Below are 17,500 nucleotides of genomic sequence, written 5' to 3' on the forward strand. Positions count from 1 at the left end.
GGCGGGCCTCCAGGGCAGCTCGTGGTAGAAGTCCTGGCAGCGCTCGCAGTTCAGACCCTCAGTGTAGTGTTCACACACACAGCGACCGTGCACCTGCACATACACACACACACACACACACACACACACACACACACACACACACACACACACACACACACACACACACACACACACACACACACTACTGTCTGGCCAATCACGTCACACTTGGATTCATGACGTCATCATAGTAAAACTCTCAAGATTTAAAATATCGTCGATATTTTTTTACCATTCACTTTTTACCATAAACAATAGAAATACCCCTATTCTGGAAACAACATTGATAAGAGCTACCTGTAGCATACAGATGTTAGGTGTCCTAGCAACAACTTGTGCACCGGAACCTACACAACTACGTAGGCATGTAGAGGTCATCTCCCTTAAGAAGTGTGCAAAGTTGTATCGATTTGAATAAACGCTATGCTGAGCGCTATTAAAGGTGCGATATGCCAGATTCGCTATCTAGTTTCTAACTAACGCTCAAAATAATGTAATAAAAAAAAAACCTGCTTCACTCTTTCTACCCATCATCCAGTAGTAGCTAATTAGTATAGCTATTTAACATAGATTCGTTACTAATTAGCATAGACCCCTGCTCCTTTAACGTTAGTGTCGGCTAACGTTAAAGGAGCAGTCGTCTATGCTAATTAGCTCAATTAAGACCGTCATGTGACATGCAACGGGGCGCCGTGGCTCCACCCACCATGCCCTCCACGCCCTCGCGCGCCCCCTCCATCGGGGCGCACTTGGCGGCGTGCCCGTAGCAGAAGCAGTTGCCGCGGACGACCATGTCGTAGAGGGCGTAGTAGTACTTCTGGGTGACCTCGTCGCGGTGGTCGAGCAGGTTGTCGCCCAGCGTGTGGAGCTTGGAGAAGCGCACGCGCAGGTTGGTGATCTTCAGCAGGTCTGGAAGCAAACACACACACACGCGTATGAGGAAACACAGAAACACAAACGTACACACACACAAAAACACACACACAGGCGCACATGAAGGCATGCACACACACACACGGACACACGGAGTAAAACATACACGTGCACACACGCGCACACACAGAAACACACACACACACACACACACACTCACACACACACACATGCACACACGCACGCACGCACGGCCACACACAAACAAACAAAGGCACGCACGGACACACACAAACACACACACGCATGGACACAAAGAGAGAAACACACAAACGCACACACACAGTAACACACACACACAAACACACATTCACAGAAACAAACGCGTACAGAAACCCACAAGGAGAAATACACACACAAAAAAGCACACACAAACACACACACACACATATAATCTAAGCACATTTTTTATAAAAGTTCTCACTTTTATAATGAACTTTGAGTCATGATTCATTATTCAATGTGCGCTGTGATTGCAATTTGCTGATTGCTGAATTTGTATAAATTCTAATTCAACATGGAGAACTTCCAGAATATTGTAGCTAGCTATTGGGGGGCAAGGTTTTACAGAAAGAAAATGTTTCCTAGACTTAAAATCCAAGATATTAGGTCTAAAAGTAACATGCAGACATTAGTCTATATATAGTTAGAAGACTTGGACCTCACAGGCAGGTCAAACTGAATCTTCTGAACACACACAGACACACACAAACATTCCAATAGCGTGTGTGTTTGCCTGAGAGAGAGAGAGAGAGAGAGAGAGAGAGAGAGAGAGAGAGAGAGAGAGAGAGAGAGAGAGAGAGAGAGAGAGAGAGAGCAAAAGAGCGAGCGAGCGAGAGAGAGCGAGAGCGAGAGAGAGAGAGAGAGAGAGTGAGAGAGCGAGAGCGAGAGCGAGAGAGAGAGAGAGAGAGACCAATAGACCGAGCAGGAAGTCGTAACCAAGTTAAATGTCCGATGCGAGAGCATCGTCCATGTGTGAAATGCCATTGGTCGGTCACTGTGACCGGGCTGTCCGATAGGTTGCCATGGTGACAGATAACTACAAATCACTCTACAGTACAGCCGTCGTGTGTGTGCTACCAGTCTGACGGAAAGATAGGTGTGGGCAGGAAACGGGCAGGAAGATTCCAAAGGAAAACATGTGTGAATAACTTTGGGAATTTTCCGTAAATATTCGTCCTAAGTGTAATAGGCAGCGGTGGAACAGGCAAACTTACATATAGGGTTAAATTTAGTAGTTACTTTTTATGTTAACATATAAACTGATAATAAAGGTTTTTCCTACTTTGAATCCTAGGGCTGTAGGGGTCCTCAATTTCATAGGCAGGGTCCAACACTCGGAAAATCACCTGGGAACACAAATTTCAGTCAAGCCCATCAACCTTTAACACTTTAACAAATAAAACACACAAACAGCGCACAACAATTAAGGAGGAGTAGGGGGAGAGGAGGGGAGGAGGAGAAGGATGGGGAGGAGGAGGGATAGGGGAGGAGGAGGAGGAGGAGGAGGAGGAGAGGAGGGGAGGAAGAGGGGGAGGATGAGGAATAGGAGGAAGGAGGAGGAGGGATAGGGGAGGAGGAGGAGGAGGAGGAGGAGGAGGAGGAGGAGGAGGAGGAGAGGAGAGGAGGAGGGATAGGGGAGGAGGAGGAGGAGGAGGAGGAGGAGGAGGAGAGGAGGGGAGAGGAGGAGGGATAGGGGAGGAGGAGGAGGAGGGGAGGAGGAGGAGGAGGAGGAGGAGGAGGAGGAGGAGGAGGAGAGGAGAGGAGGGATAGGGGAGGAGGAGGAAGAGGGGGAGGAAGGGAGGGAGGAGGAAGAGAAGGAGAAGGAGGAGGAGGAGGAGAGGAGAGGAGGGATAGGGGAGGAGGAGGAAGAGGGGGAGAAGGAGGAAAAAAAAAAAAAAACACACACAACGCACAAAATTCCCACAACAACAACCACAAAACACAAAGCGACCCCCACCTCTCCCTCGGTCGAGGGCTCGATGTCGGAGTAGCGCGAGTCGCAGATGACGTCGTCCACGTCGACCATGGGCCCCTGGGAGACGCTGGGGAACGCCGTCTGGCATCTGTAGCCGAAGTAGCGGTACACCTGCCACGTCTTCCCGAAGTTCATGGAGCGCTCGATCACCATGGCGGCCGGCCGGAAGGTCTGCGGAGAGCGGAACGTTCAGAGGAATCCTGGCTGAGTTGCGTGTCGTGGTTGTGTGTAGTCGCGCGTTGCGACGCATTGGTTGTGTGTTGTCACAGAACGTTGTTTCAACCACCAATAACAACGACTGATTCTGGTGGTCGGCTCATGACCTCGAGTTATTCTTATTTTTTGTATGTATTGATTCATAAAGTTATGTTCTGCTGTGAGTGACAGAGAGAGAGAGAGAGAGAGAGAGAGAGAGAGAGAGAGAGAGAGAGAGAGAGAGAGAGAGAGAGAGAGAGAGAGAGAGAGAGAGATAAATGGAGGGGGATAGCGAAAGAGAGACAGGGAAAGAGGCCGAGAGATAAATAGCGACATAGAGAGACAAGAGAGAGAGACATTCATAGAGAGGGGGGGGGGGGGGGTTACCCTGAAGGTCATAATCAGATGCGTGAAGTGGAACTCGGCTTCCAGGTCCAGCTGTATGGTGACATTCTCCATATCTTAGAGAGAGAGAGAGAGAGAGAGAGAGAGAGAGAGAGAGAGAGAGAGAGAGAGAGAGAGAGAGAGAGAGAGAGAGAGAGACAGAGAGAGAGAGAGAGAGAGAGAGAGAGAGAGAGAGAGAGAGAGAGAGAGAGCATGTTAGCTGGATCTCGTGAAAAAACGTCTACCACGCTTGTTTAGATTAAAAAATAGGAAAAAAATAAAAGTAGTTGGCATTCCAAACACTTTCACACACATTCAAAGACCAGCTGACGCCAATCAATCTACAGTGTGTGTGTGTGTGTGTGTGTGTGTGTGTGTGTCCTTACTGCTGCAGGCTGAACAGCTAATGTATGGGAGACTCAGAGGAAACGGAAATCCCATGCATGTCATCCCTAAGACATCTGTGTGTTCTGTGCATGAGTCACCATGCATTCCTACAAACCACTTTGTGTGTGTCTTTGTGTTGCTGTGTGTAAGTATGATTGCGCACGGGCGCGCGTGTGTGTGTGTATATGTGTGTGTGGGATACAGTAGTCGGAATGAAACACATCTGGTTCCCTGTGCATCACACCTGCTCCTGAGTCCTTTCCGGAACACCTGTAAACCCGGCACCTCCCCTCTGATTGGCTGGAGCAGCCCCTCTCTGTGATCTTCTGTCTGTCGTCCAATTACCGGCGACAGCTTCCCATGGGAACGAACTGCGCCTCACACACTCACACTCAAGCAAACACACACCCTCACACACAATCAAGCAATGCACACACTCACTCAAACACTAGACACACACACACTCACACACACGTAACCTACTTTACTCTCTATTTCTCTCTCCCACATATGAGGGCGAGGAGGAGGAGAGGGGGGGCTTGGGGGATTAGGAAGAGGAAGAGGACGGAGACATTGAAGGCGACATTGATGGACATTGATTTGTGTGTGTGTGTGTGTGTGTGTCTGTGTGTGTGTGTGTGTATGTGTGTGTGTGTGTGTGTGTGTGTGTGTGTGTGTGTGTGTGTGTGTGTGTGTGTGTGTGTGTGTGTGTGTGTGTGTGCGTGTACATGTGTGTGTGTGTGTGTGTGTGTGTGTGTGTGTGTGTGGGCCTCACCGTTCTCCGACTGCCACCAGGTCTTCAACCGGTTGCTGGCGAAGGTGGTGACCAGGTTCTCGATGGTGTGGCTGTCAGGGTGCAGTCGCTCGTCATACATGTGCTTCGAGTCACAGGTGAAGCACTTCTTCTCCCCCTGGAGGAGGGCGGAGGAGGGGGGGGTGGGGAGGAAGGGAGGAGGGGGGGGTGAGGAAGAGGTGAGGGAGGAAGAGATGGAGGAGGAGAAGCATTTGGAGCGGGAGGAGGTTGAGTAAGGTAAGAGGAAGGAGGGGGGGGGAGGAGGAGGGGAAGCAGGTGGAGGAGAAGACACATGGAGATGATGAAACACCAGGTGGAGGAGGAGGAGGAGGAGGGGGTGGGGGAGGAGGAGGAAGAGGAGGAGGAGAAGACACATGAAGATGATGAAACACCAGGTGGAGGAGGAGGAGGAGGGGGAGGAGGGGGTGGGGGAGGAGGAGGAAGAGGAGGGGGTAGGGGAGGAGGAGGAAGAGGAGGTGGAGAAGACACATGAAGATGATGAAACACCAGGTGGAGGAGGAGGAGGAGGGGGTGGGGGAGGAGGAGGAAGAGGAGGAGGAGGAAGAGGAGGAGGAGAAGACCCATGAAGATGATGAAACACCATGGGAAAAAACAGAGTTGTGTCTGTGTCGGCTTGATTACAGTACTTGAGTGTATGTATGTGTGTGCGCGCATCTGTTCACGGATGTCTGTGTGTTTGTGTGCCTATGCTTGTCTGTGTGTGTGTGTGTGTGTGTGTGTGTGTGTGTGTGTGTGTGTGTGTGTGTGTGTGTGTGTGTGTGTGTGTGTGTGTGCGTCCGTGTGTGTGTGTGTGTGTGTCTGTCTGTTTACGCGTGTGTAGTTACGTGTGTATGTGTGTGGTTACATGTGCGTGCGTGCGTGTATGTGTTTGTGTGTGCAGATTTGTGTGTGTGTCTGTGTGGTTACGTGTGTGTATGTGCCAGCAGTTGTTATGCATTGTCAACACCAGAGCCAGCTGCAGTGTGATTACACCAAAGCCTGAAATTGAAACCTCCTTTTGTGTAAACTTCCCGATGTAAACAACATCATAAATGTGGGAGGCATTCCAACAGACTGCCCCGAAACCCCCATTCCCTAAATGCTTAGCGGGAAAGCGGAAACGCATTAAGCTGCTCAACTCCCAAGTCCTATATTCTATATTCTTCCTATATCTTCCCCCCTTGAGTCCCGGGTGGGGGTTAGGGGCCCCGTGTTTCATAAGGAGAGCATTCACATCCCAACCCAGCAGACATCACCCAGAAGGCCCTTTGATAAGAAAGAAATGAACTGTCTCCATCATAGGTCAGCACACTCACAGGAGACGAGTTGTGGAACACACTGTGCTTATTGTGCCGCGGAATACCAGCCCTCCTACACCACCGACGGACATCTTATGGTCACAAAGACACGCACGCGCGCACATGCACACACACGCATGCACACACTGGCGCACACACACAGTGACAGACGGGGCAAGAAGAAAAGAACGGAACTTACCTCGAGATGTCCCACAATGCAGTAGCGCTCGGGTTCCTCCTGGCCGCAGGTGGAGGAGACGCTGAGCTTGTCCTCGCGGCCGATGAGTAGGTCCCCCGTGGCGGGGTAGCAGCTCCCCACGGTGCAGCCCTCCCCAAAGTCGGGGAGCATCGCCCCGGCCCGCCATCCCACGGCTGGGGCGGAGAGGTAACGGCTTTTAGTGATGGAGTTCGCGACTCAGAAGATTAAAGGACATGAATTTCAATGATCTAGAAGTACTTTATAGTTAATTCCAAACCGTTAGAAAAACCGCTTGCATCACAGCAAAGTAAGACCCTGTGTGTGTTAGCTAAGTATCTTGAATTATATTGGTTGCACTCAACAGACGCAAACGTGTGTGTTTGTAGGGTCTGAGCTTGTTTTGATTGGAGTCACATGAAATCTATTTCTGATCCAAGGAGAAAGAGGCCATAAGCTCGGCTTGTGGTTAAAAACAGATAAAAGTAGGCCTATCGAGTGATACACAGGAATATAAACCAAACCTATTGCTTACTTTAATAAAGCTTAAGCCCAAAGCAATGAGATAAGTGCGCTTTACAAGGTGACAGGATGAGTAGGGAACACTTTGGCGAAAACACGCACTGGGAATGCCAGTAACGTCCCAGTAATGTCCCAGAAACAGTAACCACATCCACATGGGCTTCGTTAGAGAGGATGGATTTGGCAGAGAGGAGAGAAAGAGAAACTCAGTTTACCGCTCTCACTAACACGCAACACGCCCCTAATCCCACCGTTTTAACCCAACAACAAACAACTCAATAACTAAATACAATGAAATAACAATTCGATCGCAGCTCACCCAAAAGTATCGCAAGATGAAGGATCCACATCTCAGAGGTCGATCACTGTCCGCACTACTCCGAGGGTCTCTGTCGGTGGGTCCCGGTGTGTGTGTGTCTGTGTGTGTGTGTGTGTGGAGCACAGAGGGAGTTGTCCTGAATGTTGGAGATCATCATAAACACCCACCAGCTACCCAAGGACTCGGGAGCGCGCTCCCGAATGTGCGCGCGCCCTTGTCCTGGAGTAGCCTAAAACTTGAGACAAAAATATGTGTAAGAAATTAAGAATAGGAATTATTGATGCGTTCCATTTGAATAATATTAGTATCGTATTGTATAGTATTTAGTAGCAGATATTTTCTATACAGACCAACTTTTGAGGTTTCGTATTTTTTCTCCCGCATGTTCTCCTGATTTAGCCTACTCCAACTTCATAAGAAGTTAGATGTAGGCTATATGTCTTCGTCTTAGGTAGGCTAAGACGAGGCTAATGTGTTTCGGGGATGCACTGCGTTCCAGCGCGAAGCATTGCGCGGAGCGCGTCTCTTCACAGACGGTCTCTAGATTGCGCTGCGCTTCCGTCTAATGGTTACAGTTACGGTAAAGATGTTCTCTATTGCGCTGCAGCCTTGGGTACCGTTACGGTAAAGATGGTCTCTATTGCGCTGCGCTGCCGTCCCAGAGTTAGTTACGGTAAGGATAGTCTATATTGCGTTGCGCTGGCGTCTCAGGGGTACAGTTACGGTACAGTCAACCTCATCGGAAGGAATCATCTGCAAGAACCAAATAAGATATTTTACCTATTTAGTGGAGAGCTCTGTCATAAATAATACATTTGTAATAAAATCACTTAACAGCTTGGCGTCCGATATGGAGTTATGAAGTTCAAACACGAACTGAATGGGACATTCATAATTTGAAAGGGGAGTGAATCCATATCAGCCTTGCCTTTGCCACATGGACAAAATATTCCATGGAAAAAATATTTATATTAAGAAAATAATAATTTCTTATTTGGAAGAAAAAAAAATAGGTACCCCTTCTGGGGGATTAAAAATGATTTACAAATATTCACCAAATAATTGCACTGTCTCCCCTGGTCGCCTAGATGGCGCTGTATACCAGTAGGTCAGAACGACGCAGTAAACCTCCAGAAAAGACCAGTCTCGAGGACGATTTTTAAGGAGTCGCGATGCATAACTTTAACGGACATGATAACCCGTGTGGTGCAGTATCTCTACATAGGACGGTGGGGGGCGGGGTGGAGACGGTTGGTTTGTGTGTAGGTGATGACACTGTGGAGGTGTTGGGTCCCTCTCTGTTGCCCCTGCTCTTGATGAGATGCTACTGATGCGGTTCTGTTGTCTGCCGCTACGCAGTAAGGGCAAGAAACAGGGTTTATAAGAGGTCGAGGAGTTTCCCAGTCAAAGGTCAAGTATACCAACGACTAAGGGCTGTAGGGAAACGAGGGATTACATTTAATAAGAGGGCAGGTTGGACTATAATGTATAAGAAAGCTTCCTTCATTTGAACCCACGTTTGTATATCCAGGTGTATCGCGGTACTGCTACTGGCCCTGGTTCCCATAGGTCTGCCCCGTCATCTTCTAGGCTCGCTAGCGATGTCTGGGACAGGGTAACCCGCTGGCGTCCTCTGCTGGACGCTTTAGGAACTTCTCAGCCTCGCATGGAAATTACTTTTGATACATGCGTCTGACACAATGATGCAACCACATGTAAGTCAATTATAAAACGAGCAAAATAGCTCGCTTTGCTGGTTTACTGAAATCCCGAGGGTGCACTGATAATTCAGTTAGTGCAATAAACGTTTTCTAAGACGCAATATTCTCTCCTCTTAGCTTAATATAAAGATCAAACGACAGAAATGTTAACCACCGTATCATTTGATGTTCGCGTTCGGCCCTCTTTACAGTAACGGCCCTCTTGTTACCGTCCGGGGATGGGGGAGCCCAAAGGCACGACAACAGAGGGTTGTAAAGTTCAAATGTTTATTCACAGGGAATGAGCAGAGGCTGGTCGTGGTCGATGAGGTAGGCCAGCTGGGTCGATGTGGAAGGACAGCGCCGCGGAAGTCGGAAGGTATGGACGTAAGTAGATCGGGTTAGAACCAGACCATTACTTAGGCCCCGTCCACACGAAGCCGAAACAGGCGAAACCGTTACGGTTTCGATCTATCCGGTTTCGGAGTATCTCCGTAAAGACGGAGTCAAGCGAAACCGGGTAGATCTGTAGAAACGCTGTAGTACACATTCCAGGCCTATAAGAGGCGCTGCTTCAGCTACGGAAATCCAGCAGAAAAATAAATAAGAAGAGGAGGCGAGCATGCGCATAAAGGGTGAGACTCCGCGGGCTCAACAGTCATTGGCTAGAGGGTCGAGCGATGACGTCACGGTTTACGGTTTCAGTCAGTTTCAGGCGTCCACACGAATCCAAAACGAAACCGGGTAGATTTGAAACCACCTCCGAGGGTGGTTTCAGAAGTTTACGGTTTCGGTCAGCGGTTTCGCCGGCTTCGTGTGGACGGAAGGCCGAACCGTACAAGACCTTTGCGGTTTCGCCATGAAATCGGCTTCGTGTGGACGGGGCCTAATACAAGAACAAGCGACATGGAAGTCATGAACGCTACTGACTAGACGATCTGGCGGTGAATGGTTAAAAAGACGGAGTAGATAAGCAGGTGTGTTGATTATGGTGATCCACAGGTGTGTCTGGTTGAGTCGTAGAAAGGAGGAGTCTGATATGATTAATAATTTCAAACTCATTCTAAAAAGAAGAGATGAAGCAGCTACCTTTTTTTCCGTCGCAGTGTATCTACAGAGCAGCGCACCTGCACAAAATATATCCGTGAATTGTCACAATTTCTCAGAATCAAAGGTGAAAGTAGAAACTGGTGGCCAAAAGCTGACATATTGTTAGAAATTACGCGTCCCAGATCACGAATGAATAGATTAAATGACGTGACAGTGACACATATTTCCGTGAGACTGGGTTGTATATATATATATATATATATATATATATATATATATATATATATATATATATATATGCAATGCGAGCTATTATTCTAGTTTTATAATTGACTTACAAATAGTTGCATTGTGTGTGTGTGTGTGTGTGTGTGTGTGTGTGTGTGTGTGTGTGTGTGTGTGTGTGTGTGTGTGTGTGTGTGTGTGTGTGTGTGTGCTTACATATATATATAAATATGGCAACTTCAATTGGAAGGATATGAAGAAGAACAATGTACATGTACTGTATAGCCCATGCGTGGGTACGCATGCGTACGTTTGTCTGTGTCTACGTGTGTATGTGTGTGTAACGTATACATATCTATAAATAAATGCAGATATCGGGGCAATTTATTTGGGGCGGAGGAAGGGAGCGGCCCGCGGCCCCTGTGGTCGGCCTGATTAAAGCTCTCTCTTTGACAGACGCTGGCCTCCCCAGCTCCGCATTTATTTGTTTAAATAGCCACTTCCTCTTCCTGTTATGTCTCGTGCCCTTGTGACTGTTTGCGTTTTCCAAAAAAATAAAACCAACTGTGAAAAAAAACGCCAAGCGCTGAGTATGTATACGTTGTTCTCGTGACGGTGACAGGAAATGAAGAAGCTCGTGTCCCCTCGGTGTACTTCCTATTCGTAGTAAACATATTCTCTCATTGTTTTCAAATGAAGGCAGCCAAACTGTGGGGGGGGGGGTTGTGTGACATTAGCAGGGTCACGTTCAGTTCAGTTCGGGTTACTGACTCCAAGGTTAATGATTCAGACGAAGAACAAAACAACCGAAAGAATAAGCGTTAATGAACGACGACGAAGAAACGGTAGAAGGAAACTTAAGCTTGATTTCCGACAACTCCTACAGGTGTCGCCTTCCCAGGATGCACTGCTTTTGGGTGGCTTTTGGGTTGCACCTGGGTCCAGAGTCAGTGACTGATCTGGTCCAGGGTCACTGACTGATCTGGCCTTCCTCCCACCTCACCCTCCTCATCGTCGCGTCCCCTCCCCTCACCCACATCCTGCCTTTCTCCCCGATGAACTTTGCTCACGGTGACCGGATGAACCCCAAAGCTGCTAGTTAAACAGCGAGACAGACTCAAGACGTTTCCACCAGCTGACGATGTAAACATCCACCCCTTAGGCCTTAGGGGGAACGGTTTATCGTCCAGGCCCCTCATCAGTGCACTCCTGAGATTCACATGCTCATCCAAGCAGTGAAACCACCCCCAGGAGGATCATCCAAAACAAGTATACAACACATCAATCCTGTGTCCAAAGATTTACTGCCTCTATTTCATTCCCTACTTCCCCCTTTCTCATTCTATCTATGGCTCACCCTCCCAGCAAAACTGGGGCTCATAAACTAGTCCGGTGATCGTCGTAAGGGATGTGTGGGGATCCCCTTTCTCTCTTTAACCTCATTAGTACATGTGATATCGCCTGTTTGTATATATGTTTCTCTTCTCTCTCTCTCTCTCTCTCTCTCGCTCTCGCACTCGCTCTCGCACTCGCTCTCGCTCTCTCTCTCTATCGCTCTCTCTCGCTCTCGCTCTCTCTCTCGCTCTCGCTCTCGCTCTCTCCTTCCCTCTTCCTCTCGCTCTCTCTCTCCTTCCCTCTTCCTCTCGCTCTCTCTCTCTCTCCTTCCCTCTTCCTCTCGCTCTCTACTCCAACGTTTTAATTAGAAATAGAATCTAATAAATAATCGTGTCCCTAATATAGTACCTCCGTCCTCAATTCCATCCCATTCCCTGATTGAGCTCCCTGCAAGACTTCCAGACACCTGGAGCCTCTGAGCCTGTAAACGTTCCCATCCCATGTACCATCTGGACCAGCGGTCTGGTAATCTGTCCCTGCTCTCAACACTGTGATGTTGATCTCCTGTGAGCCCCTTCCGAGATCATTACTTTTATTGGAAAGCCTTTCTGTGATACTACACGATTTTATTTGACGTTTATTCCCGTTAAAAACAAAACTCTTATTTTCCGATCTGTTTTTTTACTACGTTGGATTGTTTTTTTGGACACTGAATTGTTTGCGTCTGTTTTTGGCTCCAACCTGCTGACTTCAGGTCTTGTCCGAATTATTTCGCTCACACACTTTGTAGTGTGGACTTTGAAAAGGGCTCTATTAGTGCTTTACTTTTTATTATCTTGTAAGACAATGTATAAGCTTTTATTGTCTTTTAAAAGTTGGCTTAAGACATCACTTCCTCCCCTTGGGCCTTTCGTTCATCTGTGGGTTTACTAATTGGATTTGAATCATTTCCTCCTTATGCTTGTTTAGGTTTCTGCTGAGATTATCTCCCGCATATACATTAGGTTTAGCCCACTCACAAACACACTGATCTAATGTTTTACACACACACACACACACACACGCACACAAACACACACACACACACGCACACACACACATACGCACACACACACACACACATACATGCATACGCACACTCTCCTTCAAGACATTTCATGCAGAGGCCAAGTTGTGAAACAAGGGAACAAGTTTACTTCACTCTTTCATCAAGTTGTGGACAATGGGTCATGGTTTAAGTCAGTTTATCTTATTCAGTGAAGGTACAAGTGACGGAAAAGACAATCAACCCTTACATGATAGCACAAGGAAATTTACACTTTTACAATCTATAAATTCATAAAGTCATAAGATACATGAGTAGAGGGAACAGCTCAGTGGCTAATGAGAGGAAAGCTAAGAACAATGTGTACATCTCAGTTATTTGTGTGCAATGAAATAATAATAATAATATGCAGAATAATAACACCAGCTAGAGTCTTCCTTCATTATCAAAAGAAAAGTGCAGTTGTTTTTGCCTTTATCAAGGCTAATTAAAATTTTGTCCCACGGATAATGATATCCATATCCCTGGCACCCCCCCCCCCCCCCCCCCCCCAACCCTTAACTACCCTCTGCACTTAACAGGATTGTGAGCATTATCACATATCCTGCCATGGAAATTCCTCATGCTAGCAACACAATGTGGTGTGATAAGCAGCTAGGATGTGTGTGTGTGTGTGTGTGAGTGTGCGTGCATGTGTGAGTGTAATAAAACCCTGTGTGTGTGTGTGTGTGTGTGTGTGTGTGTGTGTGTGTGTGTGTGTGTGTGTGTGTGTGTGTGTGTGTGTGTGTGTGTGTGTGTGTGTGTGTGTGTGTGTGCGTGTGTGCGTGTGTGTGTGTGTCAGTGATTATGTCCTGTGTGTGTTTGTCAGGGATAGATTCCTGTGTGTGTGTGTGTGTGTGTGTGTGTGTGTGTGTCTGTGTGTGTGTGTGTGTGTGCGGGCGTGTACATGCATAAGTTGTCAGCGAAACAATACAGCTGAAAACCACTCTTCAAACCCCGGAGATGGCAAAGTGCGTGCATTCACTGGGAATGTGTTGAGTTGGCCCTCTGTGAAGAGCCGGGAAAAACCAGGGAGAGATCCCGTCTCTCTGCATTATTCCATTCTTGCATTTATCGTAACAATGAGCACACAAATCAAAATCGCAATGTAAACGTCGCCGGCTGAGTGTTTATTCTGCACGGTTTGTGTTCTATGGGCCATTCTCCGTGTGATGGGATGGCAATGGGAGGTCTGAAGCAGCTCTGCTAATTCCCACGAGATAGTGACCGCCATGCCTCTCCCCGACACAGGGGGGCTTGGCGGGGGTCCGGCCAACGTCTGTCACTCAACCCACTGTCTCTCTCTCTGTCTTTGCTCTGTGGGTACATTGTGTGTGTGTGTGTGTGTGTATGTTTGTGCGTGTGTGTGTGTGTGTGTGTGTGTGTGTGTGTGTGTGTGTGTGTGTGTGTGTGTGTGTGTGTGTGTGTGTATGTGTGTGTTAATGTGTATGTGTGTGTGTGGGTCAGAGTGTGTGTGTGTGTGTATGAGTGCGAAAGTGTGTGTGTGTGTGTGTGTGTTAATGTGTGTGTGTGTGTGGGTCAGAGCGTGTGTGTCTGTCTGTCTGTCTGTCTGGGGGGGGGGCGTCGCATTGAGGCGGACGTGGCAGCAGCAACAAGGTCCGCCTCTGATCAGGCAGCATCACATCCCGCCGGGGGCGGGGGCTCCGACAACAACAAGTCCCGCGGGCGGGGCCCCCAAATCGCCCGGGGCGACCCTCAAGTGGGCGGGCGGCGGCTGGGGGTGCGGCGGCGGTGGCGGCGGCGGCGGCTGCGGCTGGGGGTCCTGCTCCCTGCAGGTGAAGGGCTCGGAGAGGCGGGGCCCGTGCAGCCAGGACAGCAGCGTGGTGCGGCGGACGCTGCTGTCCGAGTCCTGTTGCCCGGCGACGCCGCGGCGGTGGCGGAGGGAGCGCCTGCGGCAGGGCAGGCAGCGGGCGGCCTCGCCCAGCAGGTGGCCGCTGAACAGCATGTAGATCCAGGGGTTGCAGCAGCTGTTCAGGCTGGCCAGCAGCGCTGAGAGAGCCACCGCCGTGTTCTCTGAGTCTGGGAGAGGGGGAGCGTTGGGGGTTCAGGGGGAGGTGCGGTGCGGCGACATGCTAGTAAGTAAGCTAAGCTCCATGGTAAGCTAGTAAGCTAACCATGGAGGTGATGATGACGTTGTCGAGGGTTTGATTCCCACCTGCGGTTCGTATGCTCAGGGTCCCTACGCTCTCCTAATCAACCCGTGTTTATGTCTCTGTTCACTTCTCTGTTCATAATCGCACAAAAAGGCCAAAAAGGGTAGTTTGTGTGACAACGCTAAAGGTGATGTGGCAGACTGCTATAATATACCGTGTCAGTGGCGGATGTGGTGGCCTATAGAAAATAACAATGAAAAGGTATAATTTCAGTATTATTTTTTTCCTCCTTTGAGCAAATAGCAAGCCACACTTTGAAAATGAACAATCAAGAACGACTTTAAGTGTGTGGATGTGATTGGCAGGCAAGATGGAGTCCCCATGCACCAATAAAATCCCACTTTCAGAAGATTTAACTATGCGTGACAATATGTGCTTTCACTGTTGGGACGTAAGGGCAATTAAAGGCACCCAGTGCAACTTTCGAGGCTTAAAAATAAACATTCAATTTCTAGTCTTTTTTACACGTAGTAAGTTTCAATAACTCCATACCATTACATACCGACATTTAAGCAGCAAAGATGAGACGTCGTTGTGTGGTGAGAACTGATACAAAATCGATAACAACAACATTGCCGCCATTTTCTTTATTTTTTGTAACCTACAATAAATAAAGCAGGCTTCCAGTCAATGGAAAAATGGCTTCTCCCCACCGGCGATTGTTGTTGTTTACGATTTTCTATCAGTTCTCACCACACAACGACGTCTCATCTTTGCTCCTTGAATGTCGATATGTAATGGTATGGAGTTATTGAAACTTACTACGTGTAAAAAAGACTAGAAATTGAATGTTTATTTTCATTGAATGTTTACATAAAGTTGCACTGGGTGCCTTTAAACCAAACCCTAAAACAACTTATTTCTGATGAAAAGGAATGTTTTGATTAACGTAGTCATGTTATGGATGGATTATGGTGAAAATCGTAAAAACGTAGGATCATAGGTGAATAGACCCCATGTGGGTCTTAATGAGGCATTTATAAATGTTGATAGTGGGCGGGGCCTAGCTCACACAAGGAGTTTGGGTTTCCTTCAAGAACTTAACATTATTGCTGACATAAATGAAGAGTGTAGTACGTTTTAAAGTAAGAAATGGCCCTGTGCAGAATAATCCGATAATCTGTCAGTTTGTAAATGACTACTAGACATATGTTCACTGTAAATTAACTGTTAATGCTTATGACCACAATAACAGTTAATGCATAAACTAATGAGTATTTTATTCAAGTACCCTTACAGTATAGTGTAACCATTTTGTTTTAAATATTAACAGCAGTGGGTTTGAGGGGGAGCGTTTTTTGGGAGCGGTGTGTTTTTGGCCAGAGGAGGGACTTAATGACGTCCTCTTGATGAAAGACGGTTGTTTGGGTTTAGGGGGGGGGGGGGCTGTCTTCTATCAGTGTAGCTCTAGGTTTGCCACGTTTAGAGGAGGGGGAGACCATTAGCAGACCGCCCTGAGGGCAACATCCCAGCAAGGATGTTATCGGCCCCGGTCCTGCAATTAGCGTTAATGTAGAGAAACTCCTTCCATGGATTACCATGTTAACGATCTAGATCTACAGCTGTAGATCTAGATTATTGTAACCATTATTATGATCAAGATCTACCACTCTAGACCCATATTATTATTTCCAGTATCATTAACTTTATTCTAACTTTATTATTCGAATTACTTTATTATTACGCTATAGTGTCTCGGTTTTTTTCAACGTTGTTAAGTTTTTTATTCATTTTGTATCGCAGATACATTTATGACAAAGATTCATAAAGTTACAGATGAATTTAATCCATTCAATGTAACAGTTGATGACTTAACCAAGGGGGCTGAAATGATAATAATAGAGTGTTAACTGTTATCTAACAAGAAGATCTCTGTGCGCATCAGCCAGACGAACCACAAAATTACCAAACACCCTTACCAAAGGCATGCCTCAACCCCCAAACCTACCGGCATACGAGAAGGTCTCATCCCAGACGGACCACATCTGCACGATGAAGAACGGCGCCCAGCACACCACGTACGCCACCACGATCACAAACGTCATCTTCACCGTGCGCAGCTTGGCGCGCGAGATGGTGCTGATGCTGCTCACCGAGCTCTTCCCCAGCAGTCCGTTCGTCCGGTGGCCGTTCGACACCCCCGCACCCACCGGTCCCTTCCGCGTCTTATACTGCACGTTCCTCCAGATCGCGCGGCAAATAAACCCGTAGCACAGCACGAGCACCGTCACGGGCACGAGGAAGATCCCGGTGGTGATCCAGGTGATGTACGCGCGCACGCCCCACGGTTGGACAAAGTGTCCCCAGCAGTCGTACACCTCGGAGCCCGCGGTCACCTCGCTCAGCGAGAAGATCAGGTACTGCGGGAGGCTGAGCGCTAGGCTGCACAGCCACGTTGAGGCGATCATGATGTAGGCTCGGCGCGTGGGCTGCTGCAGGGTCTGCATGGGGTGGCAGATGGCGATGTAGCGGTCCAGCGTCATCATCACCATCATGTAGGTGGACGCGAACATGCCCAGCACCTGCAGGTGCTTGACCACGCGGCACAGGATGTCCGGCCCGTAGAACCGGAAGGTGATCTCCCAGCAGAGCTGCGGGAGCACCTGGAAGAAGGCAACCACGAGGTCCGCGAGGCTCAGGTGCTTGATGAACAGGTGCACGCGCGAGCGTTTACGCGGCGTGCGGGACATGGCCAGAAGCACGCTCACGTTGCCCACCACGGCCACGAGGAAGGTGACGGTCAGCACCGTGATCTCGATCTTGGCGATGTCCTCGTTGCGTCCGAACGGGTCGGTTTGGTTGCTGGTGTTGTCGCGCGCCCCGCCGGTGAGGTTCCCGGGGAGGCTTTCCATGTTGCGCGTCGCGCGCAGTAGATTCACACCATC

General features: G+C 48.5%; 2 protein-coding genes across 2 annotated transcripts in view; both read right to left on the reverse strand.

The window, feature by feature from the left end:
* LOC132456640 (laminin subunit beta-1-like) overlaps nucleotides 1–7,494 on the reverse strand; it is a 36,511-nt gene extending 29,017 nt beyond the window's left edge. Inside the window, exons 1-8 of the mRNA XM_060051047.1 lie at nucleotides 7,048–7,494; nucleotides 6,210–6,382; nucleotides 4,695–4,830; nucleotides 3,536–3,609; nucleotides 2,936–3,124; nucleotides 2,261–2,324; nucleotides 749–951; nucleotides 4–93 (exon numbers count right to left, since the gene is read on the reverse strand). Coding sequence (XP_059907030.1) covers nucleotides 4–93; nucleotides 749–951; nucleotides 2,261–2,324; nucleotides 2,936–3,124; nucleotides 3,536–3,609; nucleotides 4,695–4,830; nucleotides 6,210–6,382; nucleotides 7,048–7,078 — 960 coding nt within the window. The 5' untranslated portion in view covers nucleotides 7,079–7,494. The remainder of the gene's footprint in view (nucleotides 1–3; nucleotides 94–748; nucleotides 952–2,260; nucleotides 2,325–2,935; nucleotides 3,125–3,535; nucleotides 3,610–4,694; nucleotides 4,831–6,209; nucleotides 6,383–7,047) is intronic.
* A 6,532-nt stretch (nucleotides 7,495–14,026) lies between these two features.
* LOC132455623 (arg8-vasotocin receptor-like) overlaps nucleotides 14,027–17,500 on the reverse strand; it is a 3,688-nt gene continuing 214 nt past the window's right edge. The window contains exons 1-2 of the mRNA XM_060049508.1: nucleotides 16,564–17,500; nucleotides 14,027–14,481 (exon numbers count right to left, since the gene is read on the reverse strand). The exon at nucleotides 16,564–17,500 is cut by the window's right edge and continues 214 nt beyond it. Of these exons, the coding sequence (XP_059905491.1) occupies nucleotides 14,081–14,481; nucleotides 16,564–17,467 (1,305 nt within the window). The 5' untranslated portion in view covers nucleotides 17,468–17,500 and the 3' untranslated portion in view covers nucleotides 14,027–14,080. The remainder of the gene's footprint in view (nucleotides 14,482–16,563) is intronic.

The sequence above is a fragment of the Gadus macrocephalus genome, chromosome 4 (genome assembly GCF_031168955.1).
Source record: "Gadus macrocephalus chromosome 4, ASM3116895v1".
Taxonomy (NCBI): domain Eukaryota; kingdom Metazoa; phylum Chordata; class Actinopteri; order Gadiformes; family Gadidae; genus Gadus; species Gadus macrocephalus.